Source organism: Plectrocnemia conspersa, unplaced genomic scaffold, assembly GCF_051122295.1.
Source record: "Plectrocnemia conspersa isolate PC_06_02 unplaced genomic scaffold, ASM5112229v1 ptg000014l, whole genome shotgun sequence".
NCBI classification, from domain to species: Eukaryota; Metazoa; Arthropoda; class Insecta; order Trichoptera; family Polycentropodidae; genus Plectrocnemia; species Plectrocnemia conspersa.
Window position 1 is genome coordinate 14221567 of NW_028277178.1, and position 13046 is coordinate 14234612.

General features: G+C 29.1%; 2 protein-coding genes across 2 annotated transcripts in view; both read left to right on the plus strand.

Moving 5' to 3' along the window:
- LOC148226287 (limbic system-associated membrane protein-like) overlaps positions 1–11334 on the plus strand; it is a 33058-nt gene extending 21724 nt beyond the window's left edge. The window contains exons 4-9 of the mRNA XM_088203793.1: positions 7706–7864; positions 9912–10040; positions 10210–10344; positions 10412–10561; positions 10642–10710; positions 10780–11334. Of these exons, the coding sequence (XP_088059919.1) occupies positions 7706–7864; positions 9912–10040; positions 10210–10344; positions 10412–10561; positions 10642–10710; positions 10780–10910 (773 nt within the window). The 3' untranslated portion in view covers positions 10911–11334. The remainder of the gene's footprint in view (positions 1–7705; positions 7865–9911; positions 10041–10209; positions 10345–10411; positions 10562–10641; positions 10711–10779) is intronic.
- Positions 1–13046, plus strand: part of LOC148226276 (focadhesin) — a 600544-nt gene that overhangs the window by 307211 nt on the left and 280287 nt on the right. The gene's annotated exons all lie outside the window — the stretch shown is intronic.

The following is a 13046-nucleotide window of genomic DNA, read 5'->3' on the forward strand; positions in this document are numbered from 1 at the left end:
GGGAAGTAAGATCAGTAGAATCTATTTGCCTATTATTTTCGATTAGTAAAATATTTGAAAAAATCTTAAATTCGTAAAATTATAATCGAAATGCTTAACTTTAGCGAAATATATTTAACGATACACCAACTTAACAGGATAACTAATTGAATATTACAAAATAAAAGTTAATGCTCGATATATAAGAAGCAATCGACATTGTGTGGCACCATAATATGCTAATATTTGAAAGGTTAAGCTATGATTACTCTTGATAACACGTAAAATTACAACTAAAGTAGGGTAGTTTGCTCAGGCCGTTTCTCTTTAATTTATATACTAATGATATTATTAATCCCTTTAAAAATGCTGACTTATTTATCTACGCTGATGAAACAGCCGTTTTGACCAGTTCTTACGGTCCTAAACCAATTGTAATTAAATAATAACACCTTTATAAAACCTAATTAATCGTTTTATAAAATAAAAAAATATATATACAAAGAGGAACTGAAGCAATAACTTTACAACTAGTAGATAGCCCTTAACAACTGAGCAAGGAAATTAAATGAAAGGCGAGTGGCAAAAGCTTGTAAGATTGAATTTGTAAACATATCAGGGAAATAATTATTTAAATTATTATTATTAAGAAGATTATCTATTTATATTCATATCATTAGTGTCCTTTTATCAATCTATATTAGAACAATTATTGAATGTATTTTAAAATACTCTATTGTTGGTGTTACTTATAATAAACTCATGTGGTGAAGCAATATCTTGCAATTAATATACATATGTACCTTATTGTGTGTTTACTGAATAGTTGTAACATCTCACTCTAACTTAAATATAACAAGCTAACTAATGGCTTACACAGAGTCTGTATATGTGCCTATTAATTTTAAACCGTTCACGGATTAATTTACCTTAAAGTTAATAAATCAAATTTAAAGCTGGTTATCGACGACGCACACTATACTGTACACAAATGTACACCCGACCTTACGTGTAAAACTAAGCCCAGGATCCCATTTTAACTTTGTGTATTAAGCAAATTAATCCTACATCTGTGGTTATATTACGGGCTCACAAATTTATACACGGGAAAACCCAACTAATCTCAAATTATTGGGAGAACGTAGGAGGTTACGGATTAGCCCCAAATAGCCGACCATCCGATATGTAAAAAATGTGCAAAATTTGCATATAAATTGCGCGCCTAGGAACAGTACGCTAGTTCCATTATGTTTATGCAAATAGCCCAAAGTTTACATATGTTTGATATATTGAACGTAAAAATATATGAATTAATGCTAGTGTGCCGTTTTGATCTGATTTGTTTGCATTTTGAGTTCAATTCGCGATACATCTGTACGATTTATTTACAATAAAAATTAACGCGTCATCGTAAATGTGGAGTTTCACGTTGAAATGGAAACATTTTCAAGTTTTACCGTGCATATTCAAGTCGCGATGATTCCAGTTTTGTTTGCTTACATTCTTACCCTTAAACGTTACCAGTGTTTACACTTCCACGCGGCAAGTTAAATATATTTGTTTAGCTTCAAAGTTAAGCACCGAACCGTTTAAAGATTAAATAATAGCTCAGCATATGAGCTAATAATTACAATCGAGTATGCCAAGAGTTTATTTTGTACAATTATATTTAGGTAGTCAAATATTTTTTTACAATTATATAGAAACACACGTAACCTGAATTCAAGGAAACACAAGTTAGGCGTGTAATATTAACTTTTAAATAATTTATATATAATTATTTTTTTGAAATATAATTGTAAACTACCTTTACTCAATATCGATAACATCGTTGATGGTTTTGAAAATTTAATATTATGTGAAAGACAGTAGAACAACCCGGGGCAAACTGGAATTTAATTTCTAGGAATCCATTTCATTTATAAAATTTACTTACTGATATATTATTGACAACTTAAACAATACCAATGTATATTAAGATTGATTTAATAGAAGACAATCAAGTTTTTAGTTATATTGTTTAACTTATACGCTCCAGATGAACGAAACTAAAATTAATTTAATAAAAATTAGGATATATTATCACATTTGTAAAAGACTTTTAATGTCAAGAATAAAAAAAAACGAATATGATAATATACAAAATAAAAACAAGACCAATGGCCACATGGTTTGGAGGCTTGGAAAGTCACTCAAAGATAATAAAATAAATTATATGTAAGTTTTCTTTCGATATATATTTTACATTATAAAGAAAGAAAAAATAAATGGTTATTGATACTAAAAACTAAATATATAAAAAGGTCGTATCACGCATTGAAGGTTAAAGCTATGTTGTTTCGCCTAATAATGAACTCTCGATCGGGATGGGTCCCGCAGGGTAGTTTGCTTGGACCGTTTCTCTTCATTCTAATTAGTAATGCCATTATTATTTTGAAAAAATACTAATGCTAAAGATACAGCCGGCAGAATGTATTAAACTAATTACAATTAAGTAATAAACATTTTTACAGAACTATTGAACAAGCAAAATAAGAAAACCTACAGCAATTATTTAGACAACATTTGCTTCGATCTCAAAAAAATAAACAGAGAAATTGCATTAATTTCAGGCCGAGCGGAAAATATCTAAATATTCATTTAGACTCGACGATTAAATTAACTAAGAATACTAGGCACAAAGGGCTTGCTGTCATTGCGGCTGTAAAGTTAATATTTAACTAAAAAAGCGTATTATCAAGAAAAAGAAAATTATACTATATAAGCAAATAATTATACCCTAATTAAACACGCTTGTTCAGTATGGAGTAATACAAGTATTTTTTAAACTAATAATTAAACATTATAATAATATATAACATATCTTTTAATACTTTTTTTTTATTTTAATTTTTAATACTAACAATAAAACAACATGGCCATAATAATAACGAGAAATACTACAAAAATATTACGTATATTCATTTAGTAATCTCCAGAATCGGTGACTTAGACAAGACCAGACTTAAAATTAATCTTTTACAAAGAATACTTTGAAATGCATTAATTATTATTTTCAGTGACTCAATGTCCACAATAAAGTAAATATTTATAAATAGTCCTAATCTTGTGAATGGTTTTTGTATTGTTTTCTTGATTTATTTTAGATGAATAGTTCAAAACACGTCTTTGTTTGTTTCATTGTTTCAAGCAACAGTAAATACTATTAGTGAAGGATTTCAAAAATTACAAGAAATAATTTTGTATTGGTATATATTCGATTAAAAAAAAATTGACTGACTTAATTAAAATAAATTCTGATTATTTCACATGGTATTATAATAATAAAACTATTTTGCAGTACATGCTTATTTAAGTTGCTGTTTAAAGCTATTGCATATTGTTTTTTCATATATGATTTAACATTTCCAACATTTTTACAATATTACCCGTTATTTCAAGCTTTCAAATCAAGCCTTATGTTTAAAAAAATATAAAAAAATCATTTGAAGCACAAACGCGTCGAAATTGCCAAATCTAGCCGAGAGCAAAATGGCGAAACTTCTCGCACACACAGTAGGTACAGCAAACACTCGGTAATTTGGTCTCGTGCCTCATGCGTTCGTTCCGTTTCGACAATACAACGTTGTAGCAACAAAAAACAATATAAAATGAGAAGAATACCCCACTTCGCACCCCCTTTGCCCGGTTTAGTGCTACTAAAATTTGTAATCCCCCTTTTAGCGCCATGAGGACGTTGGCGTGCGAGGACGACGGCCATCTCCTCTTTCAGCGTGCAATTTCGTATTCTTTTTCCCTTCATTTTATTACGCGCCATGTGTCTTATTTGTTTCCAGTTACGGCCCAATTCCTCGTCGCCAATGAATCTCGAATGAAGAAAGTAGCCCTTAAAAAATAAGAAGAATAAACGAGCGCCCGCGCACGTATTACTTCCTTCTTTTCTGGGCTTGTCGATTGCGTCGCTAATGAAAGTGGGGAATGTGCGAAAATCTAGCACCGAAGCGAAAATGAAAGTTTTGCCTTGAAATTGCTTCGTTATACACTTGAATATTCGTATATAGAAAGTAAAAGTTTTCTTTTAAATTCTGGTAATTCTTTGGCATAGGTAAATGTATAAAATTTCGTAAATAGAGAGTAGCTGATTCCATATAATTTTTGGCAACGTTCTGTCGCTTATATTCTTATATTTGATCTACTTTATTAATATAGATATAATTAATCAATTGAAAATTTTCATAAACGGCAACACTATCCCATTTGGAAATATAGCTACATACATGGACATGATCTTGGACACCAAACTGGGGTGTAACAAAGAAGAACTTGAAATAAGATATAGAAAGTTATATTGCTTTATGAAAAAAAGCTCCAAGCTAGCAATATATAACACAATCAAGATATACAACCAAATTTTGAAACTAGTTAAAGTTTGTGTCATACAACTCTCGGGGTGTGCCAAACAGTGCCACAAAATTATTAAAAATTAAAATAAAGTGTTACAAAACATTCTGAATGCTCCGTGGTATGTTGGCGATAGATACATACGTCGCCAGTGTTAAAAAACGTTTTGTTGCTAAATAGGAAACAGCACGTCAACATCGAGGCAGCAAGCTCCTCAATGTGGACAACTTGAAAAGACAGCTGAAAAGGGCTGAACTGGTCTAGTTATCATTACTGAAATTCATTTACTATTAGTGATTGTGTAGTGTTGAACAAAAAAATTTTGGACGCCAATGGGTGAACATAGTGCTTAAAACATAAATTAATAAATATAGACTAAAATTAATCATTGGTCATAATAAACAGTTTTAATATTTATTGTTTTTATATAATTGCACTTAACTTGTTATAAAACTTGTTACATATAATTTTTATTAAATAACAAGATTGTACTCTTTCTAATATAGCGGCTGATTATCGTAAGAATATTTTACCTCTCTGGTAGTTTCTAAAGGATCCAAGTTAAGACCTATGTTCATTTCAATATTTATTAATGACATAAATGAGACAGTTACGAATTTGGGTTTTTTTGTATGTCGATTATTTAAAATTGTTTAGATTCATTCTAACTATTCGGACTCCCTATCTTTACAGATAAATTTAGGCTCTCTGTAAAAATGGGGTTCCATCAATCATCTGTCCTTTAGTGTTATTATGTATTTTTTACAAATTCATATTCGATCATTAAGAACGTTATGGCTAGTTTAACTTCTACCTAAAATCTCGAAATCTCTTTTAGAAGCATGTGGAGAATTTTTCTACGTGTAAACTGCGAAAATTTTTGAAAGATTCCCGGGTTTGTTATAGAAACGCATTTAATTTTAACGATCTGTTAGAATATTACTGGCAATTAATCTGTCATGATAGTCTTATTTAAATAAATAAAACTCTGTAAACGTTCACATTTTTACTACTCACAAAGGTCCTGCGTACACAAAACACATTGAAATTCGCATTCTAAAAAGCGAGCTTAAGTCATACCCAAGAGAACTTTCTTTATAATGTTAATGTTATCCTGGCTCTTTCATTTCGGCAATTAATCTATAGTGCCGGTCCCAGTCTTTTTTGTATAGAGCGTATTTTAGGCTTACTTTGATAAAAAAAATAGTTTAAAAATAGCATACCTAGTCGTTAATTTACGTTTAAATTTGCTAGGTGCTACTAATTTATTGAGTATAAATTATAGCATATATTGTTAAACCAAAATTATTAATTTTAGTTTTAACCGCAATAATTTTATTGATTTCAAAGGCAAGCATTATTAATTAAATTTTATTCTCCTGAAAAGTGACGCTCTAGTGTTTTCAGACTATTAAGCTAATTCATTTTATATGAAACAAAATACTGCGTGAAGGAACAGACATATAATGAATTGTTAATTTAAAAGATATCTAGTCCAAGTTTAGAAAATATATTTAGAGCAATTTATTTTTTGTAAACTCTACATTCAGTGAAATTTTCTACACGGACTGAAATTCATTTAGTAACTTAAAAATGTTTTTATTTTTCAACGTCATAGTTTATTAAAAAACGGTTTTAGATACTTCTTAACATTGTTCATAAAAATGATCGACAGTTCAACGTTTATTTAAGAGTTAATCAAAAGTATTAATTCCCTTTTATATAATTAACCTTTTCTGCTTCTAGTTTACGATTTTGCCATTAATTAAAATAAATTGCTTATAAAGCAATTTTTTCCGCATAGAAACTCAAAATTCTTAGTTCAACATCGTTATTTATTTTTTTATAATTTGTACGATGCTTCTGCGAAACCAATTTCGGTATAGTGTATCAATAAAAAAAGCATTTCAACTGGCATATCAATGTACGAAATTTTTTTGTAGTGTACTTTTAACGGCTATTGTAGATTAATAATGTCAATGTGATAATAAATTTATTATTTGACTATGAATAAAAATATATTATTTACTACTTCTTTTACGTTAAAAATCGCATGTTAATTAAAATTGTATAATTTCAGCCTGGGGTATAAATAAAGAGCCTTTTTTGTTTATTATTAAGAGAAAATAATACCCTTTTGATTACAATCATCCAAGACGAAAAATACTAACTGAATCGCATTAATTAAAAGACCTGTTGCTCAAAAGAAAAATAACATTTTTAAACTCTGTATTTAGGATAAATTAGCTTTGTTTAATTAACTCTGATAATCATAATAAACGTTTTTTGCCTTTCATTGTTTTTGAGTATTTTAATTTAACTATATTAAATAGATTTTATTTACTCCTTTAACATATTGGTACTCATTTAGGTAAATCTAGTCGAATTTTAGTCACATTTAGGGATTCCAATCCCGGGATCCCGAATCCCGGGATCCCGGGATCCCGAACGATTTTCAATACCCGATGAGTCCCGGGATTATAAAACATAATCCCGAATTTTTCGGATTGGTTGATTTATCAAGCACAATCGAATTATTATTGACAACATCGTTATATTTCGTGTACAAACTTGTGCGAGTTGCACATGACATCTGTGAATCTTTGAGGCTTTTTTCTGAACGTGCTTTTTCAGCAGCAGGCTACTTAGGAACCAAAATCAGATCAAGGCTAAATGATAAAACACTTGATGCTTGGATGTTACTTCGTGAGTTTTATTCAAAATAATGTTTTCAATTAATTTCATACCTATGTACATACATTGTCAAAAGTTAATTTTTTTCTTCTCAAATAAATATATAAGACCTTCCCTTTTTTATTTTTATTATATTATTTTCTATTTTAAGTCCAAGACTAAAATGATACGTACTTTATACATTGTACGTTATAAAAAACAGATGTAAAAATATATTGTATTATTCATTTTAAATTATTTTTTCGACAAAATAACATGAAAATTATCCCGGGACTGGTCCCGGGATCCCGGGATCGACTAATAGCAATACCGAAATCCCGGGATCAAAATTTTGGCCCGGGATTGGAATCCCTAGTCACATTGAATCTGTATATATGCCAAAAACACTGTTGATCAAAAAATGAAATATATAGAATATAATAAATTTTATACTTCAAGAATTAAAATATATACATTTTTTTTTAAATATAGTAGATAAATAATATATTAAAATAAATATACAACTCTGTAAAAATCGCATAAAATAATATACATTTTTGGAATTGTTACTCAAAGTGCTTATATTTATTACATATTTTTTTTATTTTTTAGGAGTATGATGTATTTATTGTTTTCTAACAATTTTTTAAAGTTCCACCGGATATTTTGGATTCGACTACCAGTACAGATATGGCCGTGCGAGAAGGATCGAACGTTACTTTGAGATGTGCTGCTACAGGAGCTCCTCAGCCTCAGATAGTCTGGAGACGAGAAGGCGGAGAGCCCATACAGCTTCCCACGGGAGAGAAAGGTAAGCAAAACTTTCAGAATAAAACTGAGACAATATTTAGTGAGAACCTTCCTGCCGGTACGACACAACTAGCGACGCGTTCAAACAACGATCTGATTCGTTGTATGTTCACTTGTGTATTGCGTAACACGACAAAAGTATAAAAAGTGTTTGCCAAATACGATTTATAAATGTTAAACACAAGTTTGGACCGTCGAGGTGCAAAAACTTGTGACTGAAACCAGGAAATCGCTTTTGATTCTAAATTTGCGCTAGGGGACAGTCGAGCGTTTGGGTTGAATCGATTTCAATTATTGAGCTCTAGAAACGGTCATTCAATTTCATGAAGGATCTATAAACATTCTAAACACACAAGATTCAATCTTTTAAAATACAATAGTACATACATATGTATATATATACCGAAAAGTAGATGCTTTTAGGATTACTTAAGTAAATACGTCTATTTATAGATACGAGGACGGGTTACAAAATGTCTACCTCAAAAAAAACAATAATCATAGATTCGTGCGATAGTTTTTATTTTTTAATACTGCTCTTCTTTTTACATATTTTTAATCTTAATATTTCTTAAATATGAATCATATTTTTGACAAACGACCATTTTTAATATGATCTCTCCGTCTAAAGTTTTTATTTTATTATAATAACATACGAGAAAATAATACATTTTGAATGTACGGTAAATCAAAAATATCTTTTAAATCACAGGGTTTCGTGGTTTAAGTTATAATTAACTTTTTTAATATTAACACGTTGTAGTAAACCTAAGACATTATATTTTTTTATCAAACGATAGAATAAAGATTGATTTTTCACCACAGATTGATTTTTTTGTATCTTAGGTTGATCTTTACTTTATATTCTATTGCCTTGTTTTTTCGTGATTAAAGGTTCGAATAATTTACCTATGTTTAATCACCACTAACAAATAAGACAATTGTGGTTATTTCTTTGCTTTGGTATAAATTTATTAAATGGGAAAATTCTTAGAACTGATTTTGCACTAATTTAAGGTCCTAGATCATTTCAAATACGGTTGATTTCTATAGCTTATTTTTTTTTTAAAATGCATGGCTTTTAAACACCTTTTACTAAATACATATTTATTTTCCCTACCTTACTGAATTTTTTTTAATCCTAATTCACCAAAAACATTTTTAATTGATTTCTAAAATTTTTTCAACATATTATAATATTTGGGAAGTAACTTAATTATTACGCTATATTTTATCATTGGTGCTCAATCGCAAAAACAGTAATGAATTTTGCACGAATTTGAAATTATGTCTGTTGAAATTAATGGAAATGAAAAAACAAAAAAATCATTCAGTCAAAATTTGCGTTTTTCTTTTTTAGCTGATAGAATTGATTCTTTATTTTTATAAGAATCTTTGCTTTGTTTTTGAAATCAAGAAAAAGCTTTTCAGATGCATTAGTAAATAGTTGTAACCTCTTAGCGATTTTCTGACCAACAATAAAGCTTGTAAATTTAACATTATTGGAAGATTATGTACATCCATACTACTCTGAAGTTCTCCAAATGCTTTCATTCTAGTGTGAATAATTAAGCTCTCGATAACATCATTATATAATAACAAAAAATATTTGTGCTTATGTGATGTACATATTAATGACAAAAATTTAAAGTCGTGAATTTGACAAAAAAAAAGAGCTTGAGATCCGCTGTTTGCTAACCCCTGCGCTAGACAAAATAGAGATTGAAAAACACTTAGGTTCATATGGCATTCGAGCACAGGTCTTTCTGGTATTTGTCACCGACTTATACCAGTGATCGGTTTTCTGAAGTGTTGCGACAAAAGATGTGTCAGTGGCAGCATTGACATGATCGTGCATATATATCTCCCTTCTCTAGCTTTCCTTTGACAAGTTTATCTAAACTTCTCAAGCCTTTTTGTGCCACGTGTGTAAAAAAATTAAAGCTTTTCATACAATATAACTTACTTTCATATAAGTTCAAAATAAGTGGGTTTGTAATGTGATATATCAATATAACATACAATATGTAAATTATTATTCCTTCCAGTATTGACCGCAGAGGGATCCTTATTAAACATCACAAGAGTAAATCGGATACATATGGGAGCATATTTATGCATAGCGTCTAACGGAGTTCCACCGACAGTTAGCAAGAGAATTATGCTCGTAGTACACTGTGAGTATATTTTACGTAATAATAAAGGTCTAATTATAGATCAAAAACATTTAATAACATGAATATAATTATTAAAACCACGCTTATCAACAACAAGCAAGCGCCATGTTTTTGCTATCGATTTCTTGTTTGCGTTCGACCGATTGTTTAAGTTTATAATTAATTTTAGTTCCACCAATGATATGGATTCAAAACCAGTTAGTGGGAGCTATTGAAGGGATGTCTTTGACGTTAGAATGCCATTCTGAAGCTTATCCCAAATCCATAAACTACTGGACGAGAGAAAAAGATATTGTTGTGCAAGGCACGTAATTAAAATTTTAATTTATCTAAAATATAAAATTAAAATTTAATATAAATAAATATTTCAGGTGGTAAATACGAACCGTTCGTATCAGATAATTCTTATAAAATTCATATGAAACTCACGATAAAATCTATGAGCGAATCGGATTTTGGGACGTACAAGTGCGTCTCTAAAAATTCTCTAGGCGACACTGATGGCACGATAAAGGTTTATCGTAAGTGAAATCATTTAACTATGTATGTAAATATATAATAAATATAATATTTTACTCATACATATTTATGTATATAATAGGCATAAATCGTAAAGCTGCTAATATAATTGATGGAAACGACGTAGACAGCAATATTATTGGCACACAAGGTATGCTTTGAAATATTGTAGTACTTGAATATAATTAGGTTATAAGCTTATTATATTTCTCATTGGTAGATTTAAAACTTCGAGGAACCCAACAGCTCAATCAAGACGACTATGAAAATGGTGTTATAAGCAATAAGCCTTATGCACGTTTATTGTTATTGTTTAATTTTTTTTATATTCTTTTTATAAATTGGCGATAAAAATTACCATTAACAGTATTTTTAATAGACAATAAAGAATAGAAATATTTTTATAATATGTTCTTCCTGCAAAGTATTTTTTATTTTATTGTTGGCGATATAAAAACCTTATTATTTATTATTAAAATTATATTCGCCATATCGAGAACATATCTACGAAAAAATATTTTTTTATAATAATGTAAATATCTTTTTATTTATACATAGACTTAGTGTACAAAGTGATATTAATAAATTAGATCAATTTAGTAATTGTGAATAATTGTAATATATTAAATTTTATACGACTGAACATGCATATTAATAATATAATACGTTATATAGATTGTGAACAATTGTGCTATAAATGTATGAAAGACTGCTGAAATTGCTTCGTTTATTTTAGAAACTAAGATGAAGCTTTTAAATAAAAATATAAATTAAATAACTGTGTTTTATTTTTATTTTATAGTCAAGATTAATCATTTTATTTCTGAATGTGTGTTTTAACTTACAATGATAAACATTGAACAAGTCAAGGATATAAATTATTATAAATATGAAATTCATAGCACAATGCGGATTTAAGTAAGTATAATATCAATAATAATATTATCATAGTATTTTAGTATATGATAAAAATCCTCACAATCAAAAAGTGAACGTACAAAGAAATTCTCTTGAGCAGGACTCGAAAATCTTTACACTTATGTGGTCAGATTTATTTATATAATATTTTGTTTTAATATAATAGTCAAATATAATGTGTGCACATGTTACTAAGCCATATAATAATACAAATTGCAACTAGGGTGTATATCGCGTAGGGTAAAAATTGATTTGTTTCCCTCATTTCGTGCGTATACATACGAACCATTAAACATGGATTTGTTTCATCCCCACACATTTCCGACACGTTATAAATTATATACAAATACATATATTATAGAACCAAACACTATTTCTTGACACATATCATTAAATTGCAAGTTGTGTAATGTTACTTAAGTGAAGCATGAAAATATAATGGTATACTCAAAACCAATTAAGATCAAACAGAATTTATGGCCTTAGATATTGTCTATGGCAATTTTATGACTTTACAAACCCAAGAAGTTATTAATATACTATGTATGTTCGATTCGTATGAGCGTGTTGTTTCTAGGGATTAAATCGTAACAGCTGCCTTCAATTTTGGGATTGAATAACATGCAATATGTCAATTTTCGCTTTGCGCCGAGCTTCGTACAACTTCGGTTTGTGCTTACGACCCTCTGAGGTCGTAAAAGTGTTGCGTAGTTTATGACCCTGAAAAAATGTATAAAACCTACTGTATAATACCCGTGCTAAGGAGTAAATGCAAAACAGTACCTGACGTGTAAGGCTTCCAAGAATCGGTTAATTTCAGTAATACTCGGCCGCCGCGATTACCGAACAAAAAACTTTCTTTAAATGACACACACGCAAACTTTTCAAAATTAGACCTCGGTAGTATTGCAATTATCATTCGTGGAATTTCGAACGACCTCAGACATAAATTGCCTTTTGACTAATGCTGTAGTTTGACGTCGATTTTATTACTTTTTGCCACATGATGAAAAATCATACATTTATAAATTCCTTGATATATTTTCTCCCTTTGCCTAGCACTATGATATTATTAAAAATAATTATTTATTATATAAGATTTATAATTTAACCAATTGAATATCCGTCTATAATACAAAAGATATATTAATTGAATCTATATATAATTCTACACTATTTAATAGATCTAACCAAAATTTTGAATAAAAATTTATAGAATCTTGCTTAAAACACCTATTATCAACCACAATACCTGTATTTTAGTTTAAAATGTATTATATACTATTCAATGCCAAATATCTTAAAAATTCGATATTTTCACTCTAAGAATAATATTATCACACCATTCCACGTCTGAACTTCTCACTCTTTCCATTCTAAAACTCGTCTCAAATCTTTTTTTAACTACACACCATTGTTTGAAATTATGTTTAATAAAAATATGTACTTCTTATGATAATAAATTAATAGTATAATATGAATATAACTCGGAAGGTTCTCTAGAACTAACACAGATTTATTTGCGATCTAAAATTACGAACCACTAGTATTTCATATATTATAAATATA